Source organism: Oryctolagus cuniculus, chromosome 9, assembly GCF_964237555.1.
Source record: "Oryctolagus cuniculus chromosome 9, mOryCun1.1, whole genome shotgun sequence".
In the NCBI taxonomy this organism is placed as follows: Eukaryota; Metazoa; Chordata; class Mammalia; order Lagomorpha; family Leporidae; genus Oryctolagus; species Oryctolagus cuniculus.
The window spans coordinates 17,112,598-17,134,487 of NC_091440.1; the positions used below are offsets into that span (position 1 = coordinate 17,112,598).

At 45.0% G+C, this 21,890-nt stretch overlaps 1 protein-coding gene across 2 annotated transcripts in view; it reads left to right on the top strand.

The window, feature by feature from the left end:
* Nucleotides 1-19,375: 19,375 nt before the first annotated feature.
* The window catches only part of ABCC4 (ATP binding cassette subfamily C member 4 (PEL blood group)), a 267,134-nt gene continuing 264,619 nt past the window's right edge, over nucleotides 19,376-21,890 (top strand). Inside the window, exon 1 of one of the 2 annotated variants that reach the window (XM_002713003.5) lies at nucleotides 19,376-19,904. In XM_002713003.5, the coding sequence (XP_002713049.1) occupies nucleotides 19,831-19,904 (74 nt within the window). In that variant the 5' untranslated portion in view covers nucleotides 19,376-19,830. The remainder of the gene's footprint in view (nucleotides 19,905-21,890) is intronic. The other variant, XM_051850536.2, reaches the window with a different exon arrangement.

Sequence of the window (21,890 nt, forward strand, 5' to 3'; positions counted from 1 at the left end):
ATACATTATTGGTAAGTGTGTAAATTAGTTTAGTTACTATAGAAAATAGTATGAGAGTTCTTAGAAAACTAGAAACAGTCTTGCCATATGATCCAGCAATCCTACTACTGGTTATACATTCAAAAGATAGGAACACACTGTATCAAAGAGATACCTACATTACCATGTTTATAGCAGCACTGTTCACGATAGCTAAAATGCAGAATCAATCAAGGTATCCTTCATTAGATGAATGGATAAAGAAAATATGGTATATATACAAATTTGAACTAAATATTATTTTAAAAAAATGAAATTCTACCATTTACATCGAAATGGATGTTCCTGAAGGACATCATGTTGAGTGAAATAAGCCACACACAGAAAGACAAATACCACACGTTCTCCATTAAATTTGGGAGCTAAAATTAAAAAAGAAAAAAGTTAAAACCAAACAAAACAGAAATGCTGTACATATATTTTTGTCAAACTATGGTTTGTAGCTTTGTCAAACCAATGGTTAAGAATGCTATACAACTATAGTTTCAAAGACTTGTGATTATTTCAAAATTTACTGTATATGGGTGTAATGGTCATCTTTCTATTTGATTATTGTCCTTAGCCCTTGCCTATATTCCTGCTGAACCAGGGTCTTTTATTTGCTGATCTCTTGAGTTAGTGGAGCATTAAGCCCTTGGTTGTAAAGTTAATTAAAAATGTTATCTCAAAAACTAAAATAAAAAGGAGGAAAGAAAGGGAGAAAGGAAGAGGGAGGTCAAGAGGTCGGGAGAGCAGGCTATGGTGAGAGGGAAGAAGGGAATACACCATATCCTTAGAATTGTACCTATGACTACATTGAATCTGTTCTCTTTATATTAAATATTACATTAGCATGAAAAAATAAAGTATCAGAGGGAAAATAATAAAGTTTCTGGATAGAAGATTAATAGCTGATAACTTCATGCATAATACTAACAAACTATTAAAAATTAAGAAAATGCCTGTCAAAAAAAAAAAAGAAAAAAAGAAAAAAAAGAAAAAGAAGAAAATGAAGATGTAAAAGTATTTTCTGTAGTAACAAAAACTATTATGTTTAGGACTAAGACATTGAAAATTTTATATTGATATTGGCTTAAATCAATGGAGAACTACTCATTTTCATGTACATAAGACTCAATACAATACTTCAAAGATAGAATTATTCTCCATATGCATGGTAATCCCATATATACAACCAATAAATGCTTTGAAAATTGGTTAGTTGATTTAAAATGCATACAAAAGAACAAATGGCCAAAATTGACAAGAAAAGCATGTGATAGGGAGAGGGTTCTTGCTTTTCATCCATCCATAATTATTATAAAGCTATAATAATTAAGTATTATGGAACAGACTGTCCAAGAATAGACTGAAAGACCAAATGGGACAAAAAAGAGACATGCAAATATGGAAACAGTCTATGACAAAAGGCTCATTAAACATTAGTGAAGAATGGAAACTCTAGCCAACAAACGATCCTGTGACACTTGGTTATGGCTTTGAAAAACTAGTAAGTTTCTCCTTATGTTATACAAAAATACATTCCAGTGGGCTGCTCCACATCCAATCCAGCTCCCTGCTAATGTGTGTGGGAAAGCAGCAGAAGATGGGCCAAGTACTTGGGCTCCTGCATATATGTGGGAGACCTGGAAGGAGCTCCTGGCTCCGGGCTTCAGATCAGCTCAGCTCCAGCAGTTGTGGCCATTTGAGGAGTGAACCAGAGGATAAAAGATATATTTCTCTCTCTCTCTCTCTCTCTCTCTCTCTCTATATATATATATATATATAAAACCTGCAGTTGCTTTTCAAATAAATCTTAAGAAAAATACATATCAGGAGAAATAAAGTCTTAATTATTAAAGGCATATCTTCAAAAATATATAAGAGAATATGACTTTAAGCCATGAAAGAATTTTTGAGACTAGACCCAAAATGTGTAAGCTATAAAAGAAAAAGCAGCATGATTTGAATCTATAAAAATTAAAATTCTGTATCTTAGAAGACATCAAAGTAAAAAGACAAGCTATGGTCTAGGAAAAGATATTTGTAATTTATACCATCAATAAAAGACTAATACCCAGTCCATATAGAGGAAGTTTAAACATCAGTAATAAAGCATCAAAGAATCACAAAGAATAATGTGCAAGAGATTAGACAATTTACACAAGAACTCAAGATAAGATGCTCTGCCTAACTGGTGATTTGAGATTTGCAAATAAAATGAAGGGAGATAGCAATCTGAATTCATCAAAGATGTTAAAAAGTCTCCTGACACCATGTTTTGGTGAAGCCATGGAGCATGGAAAATTCCTTACACACAGTGGATGGAGACATCCATCGATAGTCATTCTATGGTCTGAAAACCCAATCCTCATATTCATATGCTAACTCTATTTGGCAATGGGGCCTTTGGGAGGTGATTAGGAGTAGAGGAGATCATATGGAAGCCATGATAGCATAAGAGCTTCGTACAGTTATAAGAAAACATTAACTCCTTTTATCTGCATAGATTGCAATTATTTTTTTACTGACTTGCCATTTATACTCTTTTTTAAAATTTTATATATTATTTATTTTCATTTGCTTTGATAAGGAGAAAGAGACAGAGGGAGAGAATCTTCCATGTGCTGGTTCACTTCCCAGTTGGCCACAGTGACCAGGGCTGGGCCAGGCCAAAGCCAGGAGCCTGGATCTCCATCTAGATCTCCCACATGGATGGCAGGGATCAAAGCACTTGGGCCATCTTCTGCTGCTTTCCCAGGCCATTGGCAGGGAGCTGGATCAGAAGTGGAGCAGCGAGACTCAAATCAGTGCTTCTATGGGTTGCTGGAGTCTCAGGCAGCAGTTTAACCTGCTGTGACACTTTTCTTCATATCATTTTTGCCCTGAAAAAATTTATTTTTAGATAATCCATTTTGTCTTTAAATTTTTATCTACTTTGAGAGAGAGAGAGAGAGAGAGTTTGAGATTTCCCTATTGCCTATCCACTTATTTACTCACCAAGAAACAGCAACAGCTTGGGCTGGGCCAGGCTGAAACCAGGAGCTGGGAACTGAACCCGGGCCTCCCATGTGTCCACGTGTGTGGCGGGGACCCGCCTACCTGAGGCATCACCACTGCCTCCCTGGGTGCAGCCAGGACTTGAACCCAGGCACTCCTGGGATGCAGATGTCCTGAGCAGTATCTCAAGCATGCATTGTGCCAAATGCCCATCCCAGCTAATTGACTATCAGTTTTGTTCTCCATGATGTATGGGTTTACACCTTGTTTAGGAAGTCATCTCTAAGCCTTTTTTTTTTTTTTTTTTTTTTTTTTTTTGGACAGAGTGGATAGTGAGAGAGAGAGAGACAGAAAGGTCTTCCTTTGCCATTGGTTCACCCTCCAATGATTGCCGCGGCCGGCGCACTGCACTGATCCAAAGCCAGGAGCCAGGTGCTTCTCCTGGTCTCCCATGCAGGTGCAGGGCCCAAGGACTTGGGCCATCCTCCACTGCACTCCCGGGCCACAGCAGAGAGCTGGCCTGGAAGAGGGGCAACAGGGACAGAATCCGGCGCCCCGACTGGGACTAGAACCCGGTGTGCCAGCGCCGCAAGGCGGAGGATTAGCCTACTGAGCCGTGGCGCCGGCCTTAAGCCTAGACTATTACAAAGAAATCACCCATGTTTACTTCTAGGGCTTTTAGGGCTCATTTAAAAAAAAAAAAAAGCTTAAATCTTTGATCCTTATTGTTTTTATGCAAGGTGTGAAGCATGTATCAAAGTCTATCTTTTCCAAAAGATTAGCTACAACCTCGACACCATTTATTGAAGAATAGGCCCATTCTTCAGTAATTTGAAGTTCTGCCTTTATCATATGCTAAATGCCTTGTGTTTTTTCTACAATCAGACTCCATTGTGTTTTGCTGCTCAGATGATGCAGACTAATTACTTAAGGGTTAGAGTTTTATATAGCTCTTCTCCAAGCTGTCAGTTCACGTTCAGTCTCTTTCTATTGTGTCCAATCTTTGAGCATTTTTATCCTCTAAGCCTTCGAAATTCTTGGAGCTCTTGTTTCTGTAATCTATATTTGATTTAATGGATCAGAATGTTATTCCAGGATTAATGACATACATGACCAGCGATTTCTGATGATGGTGTGGCTCTTCCAGATGAGCCCATCCCTTGCATAAAAGGGTAACCCCGCTGTCCTGGGGGAAAGGCGACAGCAGTGCCCTGTTTTTTGTGGTTTTGCTTTCTAAAGCTTCACAGTTACTGTGGTTGACTATGGTCCCAAAATATTAAATGGAAAATTCCAGAAATAAGCAGTTCATAAGTTTTAAATAATCTTTGTATCAGTAGGTTGTTACAGTGGCTCTATTTTGTTGTTGTTGTTGTTTTTGACAGGCAGAGTGGATAGTGAGAGAGAAAGAGACAGAGACAGAGACAGAAAGAAAGGTCTTCCTTTTGCCATTGGTTCACCCTCCAGTGGCCGGCACGGCCGGTGCGCTGATCCGAAGGCAGGAGCCAGGTGCTTATCCTGGTCTCCCATGGGGTGCAGGGCCCAAGTACTTGGGCCATCCTCCACTGCACTCCCGGGCCATAGCAGAGAGCTGGCCTGGAAGAGGGGCAACCAGAACAGAATCCGGCACCCCGACCAGGACTAGAACCCGGTGTGCCAGTGCTGCAAGGCGGAGGATTAGCCTGTTGAGCCACAGCGCTCGCCATCTGTTTTGTTGTTAATCTCTTATCATGCCTAATTTATAAACTAGACTTTATCATAGGTATGTATGTTTGCAAATAAAAGAGTATATATAGGCCGGCGCCACAGCTCAATAGGCTAATCCTCCACCTAGCGGCGCCAGCACACTGGGTTCTAGTCCCGGTTGGGGCACTGGATTCTGTCCCGGTTGCCCCTCTTCCAGGCCAGCTCTCTGCTGTGGCCCGGGAAGGCAGTGGAGGATGGCCCAAGTGTTTGGTTCCTGCATCCCATGGGACACCAGGATAAGTACCTGCTCCTGCCATCGGATCAGCATGGTGCGCCGGCTGCAGCGCGCCAGCCGTGGCGGCCATTGGAGGGTGAACCAATGGCAAAAGGAAGACCTTTCTCTCTCTCTCTCTCTCACTATCCACTCTGCCTGTCAAAAAAAAGGGTTTGGTACTATCTTTGGTTTTAGGTATCTCTTGAGGGTCTTGCCCCATAGATAAGGGGATATGCGTGTATTTACCTTGGAATTATCTCTGTTGTCAGCAGAGTCACATGATGAGAATACTAAATTACAGAAAGCTAAGGCGAGCAAGGTCCTTATACTGTAAGACGATGCCTCTTGCAAGAACCCTTGGTGCTCAGTTTAGAACCACAGAAGTTGTTAGGTAGAGTGACTAGGCCCATGTCCCAGGGAGTAAAGGTCACTAGACTTTTGTTCTTTTCATGGATTTCAAGTCTCTGGGATAGAGAAAGGGGGAAGGGGGGGGGGGACTTGCCTTGGAGGCCGCTGACTCCAGAATGTTCCAGACCCAGCCTGTCAGAGGCTGGCCACTATTTTGCACAGCACTGTGCGGTAGAACCGTGGATGTCTGTGGCTTCTGTGCTGTGCTGTGTGCCAAGTCTGTTTGGCTGTGGGCACTGTGGGGACTGCTGGGGCATGTTATACCTCTCAACAGAGAGGAATACCATTCACTGCTACACATGGAGGGTGCCAAACAGCCCTGCACTTGAGGCTCCAAGAAACAGACACATTCCTTTTTTCTTCTTTGCTTTCAGAAATAACACAAATACACAGCACCATTTTTACAGGCTTTAGGAGTACAAGTCCATTGGCATTGTCGTTCAATTATCATCTATCGTCATAAGGTTTTCATCTTCCCAAATTGAAACTGCACCCACTAAACCATACTTTCCTATTCTCCCTCCCCCCACCCTTAACAACCAGTTTACTATTTAAAAAAATTTGACTACTGTGGATACTTCATTCAAGTGTAATCACACAGCCCCTGTCCTCTTGTGACTGGCTTATTTCACTTTTAATTTCCTCAAGATTCATCCTTGTGGCAAAATTTCCTTGCCCTTTAAGGTTGAGTAATAGTCCGTTGTGTAGATACATTGAATTTTGTATATCCATTCCAGAAATATATTCCATTCCAGAAATAACACTTTCGCATTTCATTTCCTCAAGTCAATTGGCATATATTCAGATGAATTTCATGTATGGGGGATAAATCTGAAATTGCTTATTTCTTCTCGTGTATTTCTTAGCTCTTTTGTTTACAGGAGTTGAACTGAACTGACAGGAGCAAGATTCTTTCTCCCTTATCTCTTGTAGATTACATTTTTGCGTAGAGTTGTGAGTGATGACATCAGTATACGTTAAGCAAGCCTTCCTGGTAGATAGATAAATGAGTTGTTGTTCTCATATAAACTATGACTGTGGCCATAAATTTATTCTATAATCAATAATACATACCCTGTACTGTCTTTAGCCTTTTAAGATCAGATATACTTTAAAAATCTGCTTATTGGGGTTGGCATTTGGTGCAGTGGTTAAGCCATTGCTTGGGATGCCCATATCCCATAACAGAGTGCCTGGGTTGGAGGTCTACTCCACTTCTGATCTAGCTTGCTTCTAATGCACACCCTGGGGAGCGGTGGGATGATGGCTCAAGTACTGACACCCAGGTGAGGACCCAGAGTTTCTGGCTCCTGGCTTCAGCCTGGCTTCAGCCCTGCTGTTGTGGGCATTGAGGGAGTGAATCAGCAGACAGCAGATCTTTCTCCCTATCTCTCTCTCTGTTGCTGTGTCTTCCAGATAAAAAGAAGTACATAAAATTTTTAAAAATCGCTTATCATAACCTAGGCAGTTTTTAAAAATTGATGCCTCTGATTGCAGACAGAGGGACTTTTCTTTGGTTCTGATTATAAAGTATGTAGGTTGAAGTAATGAAGTTTCTGCAAAACGGTCGCATGGCTGCCTATCAGCCTGCCCAACCTGGCTCTGGTGCCCACATTGCAGCCTATTCTGAGGCAACCGCTGGCACCTGCAGTCTGTCACTGTGCGTGCCTGGCCTTGTGGTGCTAGATTACCATCAACTGCATCACAAGCAGTGACTCAGTGACCTCGTTCCTTTCTTGCTGTGGGTGACTCTCACTTCTTATCTGAAGCTGGAGAGAGGAGCGGCCCCAAATAGGTTGAATTCATGAGTCTTAGCCAACTTCGGGTTTTTTTCCACTTTGATATTTACTATGTCTTTCCCTAAACTATGCTAAACTCTGTTATCTATATTATCTATAAACAGGTAACACCACATACCTCTCAGTGTTGTGAAGATGTAGTGAAAAGTATGGTTACCTATTCAACGAAGGGAAGGTATCGTGATTGAATGAAAATAACGATGTTCTGTCACATAATCACCTTATATGACACAACATTTGGTCTAATGCACAATTCTATAGTGATTCTAATTCCTTCGTAGGCTGCAATTTTTGTTACTTAATTTGCAAAACATTACTAAGAAACTTAACATCAGACATAACTTTAATAATAGTTGTTGTTTGAACATAGACTTAAACTTAAGCCTCTGTTAATCTGTATATTGTAATTTTAAGAATTCCAATTTTTTTAAAGTTAACTTGTTTTTATAAACTCATCTTAGAAAACTTGGAAAATAAAAGTAGGTTTCTTTTGATTTTTAGCCAGTCATAATCTCACAGTACAGAAATAATCACCATTGGGATCAGCATTGTGTTGCAGTAGGCTATGCTACTGCACGTGATACTGGCATCCCATACAGGTGAGTGCCAGGTCTAGTCCAATCCAGCTTCCCGATAATGCAGCTTGGAAAGCAGCAGTTGGTGATCCTAGTACTTGGACCCCTGCCTCCCACATGGGAGACCTGGATGGAATTCCAGGCTCCTGGCTTCAGCCTGGCCCAGACCTGGCTGTTGTGGCCGTTTGGGGAGTGAACCAGCAGATGGAAGATATCTCTGTGTCTCTCCTTGTCTCTCCCCTCTCCATAACTGCCTTTCAAATAGATTGATTTTTTTAAAGAAATAATCCTTGTTTTATAATACTTTCTCCCAATCTTAGTATCATACATTCCTGTACATAGTTGGGATCATGGTTTCATATCATGACATGAATATTTTCTGCTGGGCCCTGACACCAAGCCCTGACAAGAATCTTAGTGCCAGTAGTTTATTTGGCAGGCAATCTCAAGAAACAGAGGTAACTCAGTGGTGGATTTTATAGCATTGTAGTAAGTGACTTCAGCAGCCTCAGCTTTGGTGTCTGGAGCCACTCAGAAGCATAGGCTGCAGCCTTTCTTTCTTGAAACACTCTGTACTACTAGGACTCCACGTTTCCACCACCTGTCTCCTTTGATGGTTCCCTGCCAGGAAATGTCGGAGAGACTAATAGCTCAGTCTAAGGACTCTTCTCTGTTGTTTAAAAGAATTCATTTGAGAGGGGGCCTGCGCTGTGGCACAGTGGGTAGAGCCCCTGCCTGCAGTGCTGCCTCCCATATGGGCACAGGTTTGAGTCCTGGCTGCTCCACTTCTGATCCAGCTCTCTGCTATGGCCTGGGAAAGCAGTGGAAGATGGCCCAAGTCCTTGGGCCCCTGTACCCACATGGGAAGACCTGGAGGAAGCTCCTGTCCTGGCTCCTGGCTTCAGATCAGCATAGCTCTGGCTGTTGCGACCATTTGGGGAGTGAACCAGTGGATAGAAGACCTTTCTCCCTCTCTGCCTTTGCCTCTCCATAAATCTGTCTTTCAAATAAATAAATCTTTAAAAAAAGAATTTATTTGAGAAGCAGAGAGAAAGAGAAACAGAAAGAGAGAGAGAAAGAGACAGAGAGAATGAAAGAGGGATGGAAGGAGGGAAGGAAAGGAAAGGGGAGGGGAGGGGAGGAGAAAGGGAGGGCAGGAGAGAGGGAGGGAGACAGAGACAGAGACAGATAGCCAGAGTTGACATCTACTGGCTCTCATCCTAAATGTTTGGGATAGTCAGGGCCAAAGCCGGAACTGGAAATTCAATCTGGGATTCCACCTGGGTGTCGGGGACCGCACTTGAGCTGTCACCACTGCCTCCCAGGGTCTACATCACTAGGAAGACAGAGTCAGAAAGTGGAGCTGGGCGTTGAGTCCAGGCACTCCGCTATGTTACAGGCTGTTCTTCACTGCCAGGCTAAAGGCCCACCTGTGACTCTTCTCTACTTAACATCTATACTCTCCTTCTCAATTTATGTTTTTGTTGTTGCTGCTGTGGTTGGTTGCATAGCAGGCTTTATTTTCCAGAGTAGTTTTAGGATTACTACAAAGTTGAGCAGAAAGTACAGTTCCCATCCACCCTTTGTCCCTACAAATGCACAACCTGCCCCACCACCTCCCCTGCCAGAAGGCTCCATTTGTCACAACAGAGAACCTGCACGTACACATCATTCTCACCCACAGTCTGCAGGTCATACTGGAGCACGTTCTTGGTGTCATGCATCTTGTGGGTTTGGACAATCATATGTCAACATGTGTCCACCCTTCTGTGTGGCACAGCATGATTTCACTGCCTTGACATCCTCTGTGTTACCCTGTTCCGGCCTCCATGGCCCTCAGTCCCCAGGAACCTCTGATCTTCTTACTGTCTCCATAGTTTTGCCCTTTTCAGAATGTCATATAGTTGGCTGCATGCAGGATGGAGCCTTTTCCTCTTGGCCTCAAGGCCATGGTTCTTATTACCATCTGCAAGTTGTTGCCTCCCCAGTGTTATCTCTGCTCACTTCCCTCTCTGGTCTGCTTCATGATCACCATCTGAGTGCGTTCCCCCTCCTCTCTGCCCCACAACTTCTTCCAGTTGTCTCATTGGAGCCTTTGCCTGTTGGTTCCCATTGCTGGAGGCACCTTGCTCCCAGTCAGCTCACTTGTGGTTCCCATGTTTTAGCCCAAGTCACTCCTCCTCTGAGTAGCCTTCCCTGACTACTCAATTTAAATCAGTACTTGCTGGTCACCTCGCAGTAGTCTCTGTTACAACCTATTCATTTTCCACATAGCCCTCATCACAACCTGAAATTATCTTGTTCATTTGCTTAGTTTACTGACCATTTCCCACGACTTGAATGTAAACACTTTGGGGAAGAGAAACTTATTTGTTATGTTTACAAGGTTATCCACCATGTGGTAGGGGTTCAAAAAGAACCTAGTCAAAAGTGACTCACTGTTTAATCAATCTGCTATTGCTGACCTTTTAGTTGTTTTCTAAACTGTACTGTACCAAGCATTGCTCTGATAAATTGATTTGTACCTAAATAAATTTGTGCACAAGTTTACACACAGCTATATTTTGAATTTTTTCTTGGTGATCTTGTAAGTGGAATTCCAACAAGTGACATTATTGATTCAAAGAGATTGAACTTTTTCTAAGGCTTTTATAAATATTGCTAATTTTTTTTCTGCAAAGGCTACTCTAGCTCCCAATTCACTAATAGTACAAATACTTTGCCTCCATTAGCACTGGATATATGTTTTTAAAAAATCCTTATTGATTTGCTGGGTAAGAACGGGTGTAGTTCTATTTCTTTGTTTTATTCCTTGGACTATTTTCTAGTAATTTCCTTTTTATTTATTATTAGTTTTCTAGATTTTGAGCCAAATGAAAGCAGAGCCTTCATCTCTTTAGGGACATCCTTTTCTGAAGTCAACTTTATCAACTTGTAGCAATTCTGGACAATTTACCTCAATAAAGTACTAGTTTCCCAAAAGACTGAGAGCAAATTATTTGTTACAATATTATCATATATTAAGGATGATCAAATAAAACTTACTGAGTAAAATTGGCTTTCTGAGCATTTTTGCTTAATTTTTACACCAGTGGCACTCCTCATAGTGTCATCCACAGATATGACTGAAGTCAAACATTAATTGTGGCAAAATTAATTTATTATTAAAAACAAAGTTGTGAAATCCAAGGATGACTTTTATAAATTACAGCACATTCAAGGTTATTTATGTAATATCAAGACCCTATTCATGTGCTTTCTTGAGTGAGAGAGAAGTTAATGGTGTAGAGGCCATCTATTGTTAAGGCAGCATTGTCTGTAGAAATGTAAAATGAAAAAAAAATTAAAAATGAGCCAGGTCTGTAATTTTAAATTTTAGTCACATAGTTTTAAGCCAAAGTATTATCATTTTAACCTCTAACCAATGTAAAAAAATCATTAATGAGACATTAAACTTTTCTTTTGGTACTATCTTTGAAATTAATGTCTGTTTTATACCCATAGCTGATCTCATTTGGGACTACATTTCATAAATGATTCTCTAAAAATCCTTATGTGGATAATGCTATTAAATTGGCTAGCACCAGGTTTTTGGTATTAGGACTTTTATGTGTACAAAGGAATAGATATTTCAATAACTGGAAGGGTGTATATTTCAATAACTGGAAGGGTGCTTTAGGTAGGCATCTTGGTTTGGGTTCCCATGGTAGCAGACCCTGAGACAGGATTAGAGTGAAAGCAGTTTATTTTGGAGGTGATCCCAGGGAGCACTTGTGGGGAGTGGAGAAATGAGACAGAGAAGGGAAGGAAGTCAACACAGGGTGTGTTTGCAAGTATGGACAACTGGCAGTATCCTGCTGGGCAACATGGGGAGACAGAACTATTCCAACTGAGAGGCAAGAGAGCAGGAGCACTTATAAGCCCACTCCCCATCTACCACCGTTGATTCCAGGACTTTCACTTGTCTTACATAGGGGCCCCTTGTGCTTCCATAGCCAGAAAAAGGCTCTTGAGTACAAAGACTCTGCTAATCAGGAAAACTGTTTTAGTCTTGGAGAGGTGCCCAGACATAGGAGGGAAAGTGACAGCTTTTCCTATATCAGGTCACATCATCCAAGTAGGAATCCTATTAACCTCTAGGATCCCAGTGATTTGATACCATTGTATTAGTCAGCTCCTTGACTGCTACCACAAAATACCTGAGGCAAACAACTCTACAAAGAGAAAAGGTCTATTTAGTTCACAGTTTGGTTCAAGTCCAAGATCAGGCAGCCCCCCTGGTCTAGCCTGTGTGAGGGCAACAGATGGCAATGGTAGAAGGTTTGTAGAGGAAGGATCACAAGGTGAGCCAGGAAGCGGGGAGAGAGAGAGAACAGAGACTGGGCCCAGTTCAGGCTTTAAAACAGCCTTCTTTTGAGTATTACCTTCCAAGGGCATGACCTGATAGCCTAAGGACTTCAGTAGGCCCACCTCTTAAATATCCTAATCAGTTGCCCTATTAGTAGCATTAACATACGACTTTGGACTTTGAAGTTCTGGATGAGTTTGGGAGCCAGATAGCATTCAAACCATAGCAGACACAAGGGTTCAAACATGTACTCCTTGCTCCTGGTCAATTCTTGGACCACAGTAGGAGTTTAATAAATATTTTCTGACTGTGGCTTTCTTTTGGGTACTTGCTTTATTCTTTCTGTATCTCCGTGTAAATGGGAGGCACAGTCACCGGCAGTTATCTGTCATATCCTTGTAGCTATGTGATCAAAAAGGAAACCGAGTTCTTCCCTTGCTAGCTCCAGGAAACAATTTCCAAGGAAGAAAGCCAGTTGGCCTGGCTGGCCCGTGAGTTTATCTCTGGTCCAATCATTTTGGGCATAGCCATGAGATGTTATGATTGGCTAGATTTGAGTTAGGTGCCAACCCCTGAGGTTACAGGAGTGGAGTCTATTATCAGAAGGTAAGACAGAGCAATTGTCCCCATATTGGGGACAATGGATACCTATGGGAATATGGTTACATTATGAATGCTATTTGTCCCATATATCTTATAGAAAAACGCTTGTGAACCTCTGTTTTCCTCACTGAACCATTGTATTTTTGCATTATTAGCTGTTATGAGTATTCCAGATTTAACAGTTGATACTTTGACTATTTGAGAATGGCTCTGTGGGCCAACTAGTTCAATAAACATTATAGGGAGCCCTTGCTCGGGGATAGCTCCTGCAGGAGATCCTAACAGATCAGATTAAAAATCAAAATGGAGTCACTCATGCTAATGTTCCATATCACCAAACAGAAACTGAGTGGTTATCTGACCTTCAGAGAAATCAGAAGAGAGAGATCTAAGAGTTAAATTTCCCAAGCAGGCTGGTTTCAACTGGTGTGGTAATTAAATTCCCTCTGCCTCCATTCTTAGACGGAAAAAAAAAAGTGACCTGAAGTAATGGGATGTTAAGCAATCAATTATTTTTCTATTGTTCTGTCTCCTTGTTCCCAATTCACAGGGAAAGTAACTTTGAAATGACCCTTCTGATTTTTGTTCTTTGTTTCTACTTATTTCAACTCTTCTTTGTCTACAAAACCAATCTCTTCTCCTTGGCTCATTGGAACACTTATTCTACTTAATGGGATATTAAGTATTGCCTTAATGTAGAATCACAAAAGAAAGCCAGTTAAGGTATTCACACTATATGGCTATAATTCTAATTCTGTTTTTGGATATTAGTAATTTATGCTGTGCAAAAGCATAATTTTTTTTTTGGCTTGGGAATGAGTTGTTGGTGTACGAGTGAATTTCTATCCTCTTCCTCACTATGTTGAGCCAGCTTCCACTGCACATCCATGAAAACATAGATAATGCAGATTTTCCCTTGAGCTTTTTGATACTCTCTCCTATTACAAAGGGCTGCAAACCTTGTAGGCAGAACACTATTCCCTACACTTCAGGTTTCTGAGTGGAGGACTTGGCCAGGGTACCACTCTTCTTGCTTTCTTACTGATCCCCCTCCTCAACTCCCGGGAGTTTAGAAGGTGGCACGAGGGTGCCTCAATGACTACTTCTGTTCCTCTCTTCTCTAAGCCTGCCTGCTTGCAGGGAAGATGCCCTGGTCTGCCCTCTGTCCATCCTATGGATGTCCCTTCTTGGTGGGGAGGGCTCTGGCAGTCTTCCTCTGCCAGGGTCCAGATGGGTGAAGTCTATTTTAGAGGTTGAGTATTAATATGAAGCTGTCTTGTCTTAGAATTCATCTGACCCACCTTTCATGAGCCATAGAGCTGACATCTTCATCTGTAGACTCCTGCATCTCTCTCTCAAATGGTTCTGAATTCAAGCAGAAAAAAACATGTTAACTCTTGAACATCACCCAATGTCCTCCAAAGAAAGTTAACTGCTAATCCTGTAAGGCTGCCAAAACACACACCAAACATCAGAGTAAGGGAAAAGGTTTATTGGAGAAAACCCAGCAGACTGGAGGGAAGGGGTGAGGAAGGAGAAGAGAGCGCGTGTCTGGGAAACAGGACCAGATATCCCTTTTCCAGGGGCCGGGTAGGGAGGTAGGAGTAGCGAATCCCATTAGGATGGGGGTGGAGCTTGACACTGGTGGTTGGGCCATGTGGCCACCTGGCTTCCAGCAATGGCGGTGGGGGCTAGGGCCTAGGATGGTGTCAGGGTGTAGATCATGTCATAGGTAAGACTGCACCATTTTCCTAACAAATGCTAGTTATCACAGTGGAGCTATCATAGAAGAATTATGGTTCTCAGTCAAAAGGCAGAAAATTGAAGGAAAGCTTCCTTCAACTTTTAACATGATTATTTATTACATATTATGGAGAAAATGTTTGAGTGACATTCACAAATTTCAGTCTCAAACATTCCCACTCATAATCACAAGCGTCAGAGTATTACAGTATTATATCTTAAAATTCTTGAATGCCTGAAGTCATTAAAGTGTCGCAATTAATGTGCCTGAACAAGTTGTTTATTCCTTCTTTGTAATGGTGACACCTGTTCTCAGTTACTCAAACTAGGAACTTCAGGACTATTATTGATATGTCCATCTTCTTACCTTGTTTTTGTAAACATCTGTTAATCAATGGCAATAACATTTTCAAGTAACTTATTATGTAAAAAAGAATTTATTTCAGAGAAAAAGAGAGCTAGCTCCCTATTGCTATTCCCTATTGTGTGTGTGGGACCTGGGACTCCATCCAGATCTGCCACGTGGGGGACACGAGCCCAGCTGTCTGAGGCATCACAGCTGCCTCTCAGGATCTGCAGACAGCCAGCTGGAGTCAGGAGCCAGAGCTGGGCATCGAACCCAGGTACTCTGATGTGGGATGCAGGCATCTTAACACTTAGGCTATCTGTTCCATCAGCAACCCGTTCTAATTGGAAATGGTGACGTCATCTCAAAGGGTCTTGCTGGTGTCTTTTCCTCTGCACAAGGCCACATCCTTGCCCTTCGTAAGCCATGAGCACACAGGGGTCTCCTGCCTCTTCCAGCCTTAGGTTAGATGACATTGTCCCTAACAACCTGGATCACCACCCTTCTAATAGACACGCCTCCTTCTTCGTGTTCTCTAGCACGTCACGCATCCACTTCCAACACATACATATACATAGTCAGCTCTGCCTCGTCCAGGGCTTCTCAACCATGGCCGCTCGTTAGAATCCCTGAGCGAGGGAGCTCAGGACCAAAAGCACCCACCCCACTGCTGTGCCTGCCTTCCCAGCATGTACACACTAAACAGAACAGGATGGTAGCCTCTTGGAGCAAATATTTGTCAATGACGACAAGATCTAGATTTCCACGACAAGATCTAGGTTTAGATAAAAACAAGCTAGAAAGAACTCCATGAAGACCGCCCTGGGCCTTCACTGTAACTCATGTATAAAGGCTACCTTCGTTCCTTGGAGATAACGCGTTAAGGACATAAAATACCCCTAGACTGCGAGACCTCAGTGGCTTGGTTTCTCTACTAGTCCCTCTGATCGTACTATTTGGAGCTTCTATTTTCTTAAAGAAAACTTCACTTCTACTATCACCATTGTGTCTGGTCTTACAAATTATGACTGACACCAAGACACAAACTGGGACTCAGCTCAGCAATGTGCCTGCAATACTAGAAGCTTCGTAAAAATTTTTTTTTTTTACCCATTCCCAGGTCCCACCACAGACTAAGGGAATCAGACTTTCTACACTGAAAACAATTCAAGAGCAAAATGCATGCTTGTTTATCTGCCTATCTTCAGGTAGCACATAGTAGGTATGATACAAATATCTAAAATTTATTGAACCTTTAAGACACTATAACAGCTTTCATGGTAGAATTCACATATTGTACAATTCAACTTTTTTTTTTTTTGTATTTTGTATTTTGCTTGGCATATCCACAGAGTTTTGTAACCATCTTAACAATCTAATTTAGGACACTTCCATCACCCTTGGAAGAATCCCTGTACCCACTAGCAGTGACTCCCATTTCTCCAGCTTCCCCCTTAGGCAAACATGAGTCTACTTTCCCTTTCTACAGATTTACATGTTCTAGAAACTTCCTAGGAATGAAACCAAACGGCATATGATATTTTGTGATTAGCTTGTTTGACTTCATGTAATAATTTCAACATTCATCCATGTTGTAAACTGATCAGTAATTCATCCCTTTTTATGAGTTGCCCAATAATAACCCATACCATGGCCACATTATGTGCTCGTTATCCATTCATCTGTTGATGGACACTTTTTTTCCCCCCACTTTTGGGCCTTTTACAAATAGTGCTGTTATAATATTTATATGCAAGTTTTCGTGTGGATGTAAGTTTTCATTTCTCTTGGGCATGCCCTGAGGAGTGGAATGCTGAGTCACACAATGCTCTTTAACTTTTCAGAGAACTGCTGGATTCTTCCACTGGGGCTAAACCATTTCACATTACTGTCAACGGCCACTGGAATGTTCCAATTTTTCCACACTCTCCAACACTTGTTATTGTCAGTCTTTTCGGTTAGAAAACTGAGTCATTGAATGTTGTCACACAGATGCAAGCTCAGTGCCAGGACTAGTTGTCACATATCCAGAAGGCACTTACTAAACATTTGTTGAAGGAATGGTGTTGTATGTTGCCCTTTTATGAGGGCATTCACAAACGATGAGGCTCACATAATGCCCTGAAGTGAAAGAGTGGAAATTTGGATCCCCATTTTAGATCTGACAAAAAATAAGGGTCAGAGGACAAAGAAAATTCTAGACCTCTGGTCCCTGTCCCCACATCCAGTCCTCTCTACAGTCAGACGAGGTTTCTCAGTACCTCTTCTAAATGCCACATTAATGTTCAGAGAAGAATGTTAAGTTTCAGGAGATCAAAGTTTAAAAAAAATAAACAACTCAGCAGAAGCTGAAAGGCCCGAGTGCTTGGCAGTTTGGAGACTTCTAATTATGGTTCTGACATAGTTGTGGGGAGCAGAGAGCGCAGCCTGGAACAGTCTGACAAGGAAAGTGACAGGCTGCTAACTTTAGCTAACTCTTGAGCTTTGAAGTACAACTGGGAGCTGAGCATTTTCCAGGCTAGAAAATTTGGAGAGCTTGAAAGAACACTGTAAATCAGGTGAAGGCAGACTGTTTGGTATATAAATTGCATTATCTGAGAGAGACAACATGAAAAAGCCAGGTGAGTGAATGATCAGTTTTCTTACAATATTCAAATTAAAATACTGTCTTCCTTTGTGATAGAAATTCTCATTGTATATCAAGAAAATAGTACAGTATAATCCCATCATCCATTTTTTTTTGGCCAAAGAAATGAACATTTTACCATTCTTATGTGCTTGACTTCGAAGGAAGTGCTCGTACACAGTAAAGCCAGTTTTAGGGGTGGGCATCTGACCTGATGAGACGCTCACGTCCCACCGTCCCACTCTGGAGGGCTTGGGTTCGATGCCTGCTTCTAACTCCTGGCTCTGGTTTCCTGCCTTTGCAGACCCTGGGAGGCAGCAGTGATGCCTGTATGGTTGGTTTTTTGCCAGGCCCATGGGTGATCTGGATTGACTTTCAGGCTCCCTGCATCGACCTGGCCCAGCTCATCTTTGCAGGCATGTGTGTGTGCTGGGGGGGGGGGGGTGGTGTTGGGTGAGCCCTCCAGATAGGAACTCTCAAATAAATAAAATGCTATTACTAACAAGACCATTTCAGTAAACACATGTAGGAAATGATTATAGTAATAAAAAATGATCTTGTTACAAGCACCATGAATGTGCGACCTTGGTCTTAGGGGATTAAGATGAAGACAGGTAGAAGAGCTGGTGAGGTGGCCAAATACCTGCAAACTCTGAGGGTACTTCAGAAAGTTTGTGAAAATCAAATTAAAAAATATTTTGGTGCAAAAATTTTGACTCGTACATATGAGGAATCTTTAGAAACTTTATGGAGAATGCATATTATGAAAAAGGATGGATTGGGGCTGCTGCTGTGATATAGTGGGCAATGCTGCCATCTGCAGCGCCAGCATCCCATAGGGACACTGGTTCAAGTCCCGACTGCTCTACTTCTGATCCATCTCCCTGCTAATGTGCCTGGGAAAGTAGCAGAAGATGGCCCGGAGCCCATGTGGGAGACCCGGAGGGAATTCCAGGTTCCCAGCTTTGGCCTGGCCCAGCATCTCTCTCTATGCCTCTGGCTCTCCTGTGACTCTGACTTCCAAATAAGTAAATAAACCTTTAAAGAAAAACAAAGTAATTGAGAGAGAGAGAGAGAAACAGCGCACTCAACATCTGCTGGTTCACTCACCAAATGCCCCCAAGGGCCAAGGCTCCTGGGAACTAAATTCAGGTTTTACAAGTGGGTGGCAGGAACCCAGCAACTTGAACCTCTTAGCGTCTGCATTAACTGGAAGCTGGAGTGAGGAACAGGAGCCCTAAAATGAACCCAGCATCTGGTGTGAACTATGGGCATCTTAACCACCAGGTCAAAAGTGCGCCCATCTAAGAACTTTTTGGAATAGCTTCGAACGGGTGTGGGTCCAAAAGCTTGGACCAAGATTTTGTTCGTGGCTCCTACAAACATGAATTTATTCCCATAGTATTCAGGGTGCCACTTTCCCGCGAGTCAGAACATTTTCCGGGACACTGTAAAATAGACTACTTTCTCCACCAGGGCGTTGTCAGAGTTTAAGGGAGGAAAGATACGCACAACCGGGCATATCTGGTGTTGGGCAACCTTTTGCCACAGGCACTGTGCTGGGCGCGATCAAAGAAAGAAATCAGCCCTGTGCAGATCCGAGTGGGTGGCTACAAGCTCCCCGGGGTCCGCACGCAGCACCGTGCAGCAGGCGGGATGCCAAGAGCCCGCCCTCGCCGAAAATGCCCATTCTCCTTTCCAATGATCTGAGTCCTTCCAATCTCACGTTAACCAGCTGGCCTTAGCTCTTGCAGCTCTACCGAGATAATCTGAGCTAAAGCCTGCTGCTGTTGCGAGGTCGAATGCTTGGCCGGCAGGTTGGAGAACCTCCCAGGGCAGCGCGCCCAAGGGGCTGGCCTCCGAGGACACCTGGCAGCTTGCTCCAACCTACGGAAGCCCGCTGCCCAGGGGGCGCTTCCGAGCAGCAGAGGCGGGCAGAGCCGGGCGCCTCCTCTCCACCCCCTCCACCCTCCGAGCCGGGTGCCTCGGCGCTGGGCTTCAACTTCTGCAAAGTTCGCAGCCGGGGCTGGGCACGTGGGTGCCTGTGCGTGGGGCCCCGCACGCCGCGTGGTCCGCGGAACTCCTGCATCCTCCGCGCCTGCCGGCCCGCGCCCCGCACCCGTGCGCAGCCGCCGCCGCCGCGTCTCGCAGTCGCGTCACCCCACCGCCCCCGGCCGCACTCGCACGCGACGCTCGGCTGCCCCGCTCCAGGCGCGGGCGGCGGCGTAGCGGGAGCCCCGAGGCGGCTCGGGAGGCGGGGACGGGGCGTGCCGCCGGCTCCCCGTTCCCGGAAGCAGCTGGTTCCCGGGCTCTCGCCGAGCGGACTGGCGCGGCCGCAGCGCCAGCATCCGCACTGGCGCCGCTAGGAGCAGCGCGCCTCAGGCCCGCGCCCGCCTCAGCCGGCACGATGCAGCCGGTGCACTCGGAGGTGAAGCCTAACCCGCTGCAGGACGCCAACCTCTGCTCGCGCGTGTTCTTCTGGTGAGCCCCCTGCTGCTGCCGCCGCACCCCGAGGACCAAGGGGGGCCCTTGCCCTGTGCGCTCGGGCTCCCCGGGCCGGCCGCGTGCTCCCCGCCTGCGCCTCAGCGCGCCGCGAGTGGAGACCCGGGGACCTGGGGGCGGTGCGCGGGGTCCGCCGCTGGTCGCTTGGGGCCGCGCCAGCCTGCGGTGCTGTGGGACCACGGTGGGAGCGGCGAAGAGGAGGTGGGCGGGCGGGGACCCAGGGCTGCCTAAGAGGGACCAGTGGCCGGCGGGAGGAGGTCAGGACCCCCACACTCCCGCCCACCGCCCAGGGCTTCGCAGCGCCCCCGAGGCCAGACTGCACCCTTTTTTCTTTCCAAGTAAGCAGCTTGCGAACGGCTTCCTTGATCTCATCGCAGCCGAAACCTAGTGAGTGTCCTGGACTAGTGCCACCTCCCAGTCGCGTCCCCACCCCTTCCGATGTCTCTTAGTGACTGCTGGGTCCGGCGCCGCCGGGCTCCCGCCGCTTGTGGCTGGGTAGCTTTGGGGCCAGGTGTCCCTTTCTGCCTGTCCGCGCGTGGTGGTACCCACTTAGGGCCGCTCTCACGTGGGTGAAAAAGCACCCCATGATTTTCTCTTGATGACTTGGGGATACCTTTTTCAAACGAGATCTGCTTCCACGATGTGCACACGCAGCTGGATGCTGTCCTTTGCCTGTGGGACATATTTTCACTGCCACCGTTGAGGACTGGGTTGGGGGGTGGAGGGGAGGCTGAAATCTGCGAGCCTTCCCGGAGTTCCCTGGCCTTCTGGGAGGCACGGTGCTGCAGGTGACAGACCAGCCACTGGAGGGGGCTTTGAAATGGGGAGGGGACAGGTGCACCCTTCCTGGTGCCAGGAAGCCCCGCGGCTCAGAGCCTGGGAGAGGTGACACTTCAGTCTGCTAGCCTGGACCACCCAGGTGGGCCCACACCTTGGGCGTTTCTCACTCTCGGTCTTTTGTCTCTTAGTCTCTGCCCTTTTCTGGTAATTCCCCCCTTTTTAATGGAAAACCGTAGGGGATCCCGAGAGGATGAGTCATCCCCTCTAGTTTTAATTGTGGGGCATTCATTGTGAGTGCTTAGCTTTCTTGGCAGCTTGGTGGCCCTTCAGGAGGGAGCAGCTTGGGGAGGAAGGAATATGGGTGTGGCTCCAGGTAGGGCGGAGAATTCCCAGGGCACTTTCAGTTTGGGATTTGCAAAATGTAGGTGCGGGGAAGTGGGAAGGTGAGGACTTACCGTGGGTGACTTGGGTGGGCACCCTTTAATCACCTTCCTGGCAAGAGAGGAAGGGGCTGTGACTTCTGCTTTGAAGATTGTCTGCCTGGGAGTACAGTGGTTCAGCAGGATCCCAGCCGGCCAGCTTGGCTCCGGATCTGTGTTCGAAGCTGGAGTTCCGCTGCCGCTTGAGCTCTTGCAGGCTGGGGTTTCTCTCAGGAGGTTCTTGAAGTTCCTGCTATTAGGAGATGGTGATTTGGGGCAGCTGTTTCCAAACTGTAGCGCTCAGAGCCGCCTGGCTCCATCCGTATCACCTGGGAGCTTCGTGGAGGTGCAGCTCCTCGGGCGCCCACTCCAGACCGATTCAGCCAAGTTAGAAACGCTGGGGTGTGTTGGGGGTGCCGGCCGTGCTCCCAGGGGTGCTGACGGGAGCTGAGGGTGGCTCAGGGCTTTCAGCTGCTCCTGCTCTTTGCACTGCCATTCCCTTCCGTAATTTTAAAAGAGGGACATGACTTTGTGAAGTCAGCTGGGGGTGATGCTGCCCACCCTGTATGAACTTAGCTTCTGCAGTTGCAGGAGTGTTGAAGTGTGAATGCCTTGTGTGCATCTCCCGCTGTAAACAGTAAAGTTGAAATAAACCCAGCCCGGAAGTAGCCCTCTGGAGTCAAGGCCCCCCTGGTACAGAAAAGCTGACTTGTTCACCTTGTTTGGTGTTTGTTTTTCTTTCCAGTGTCACCAGCTTTGTCCACCT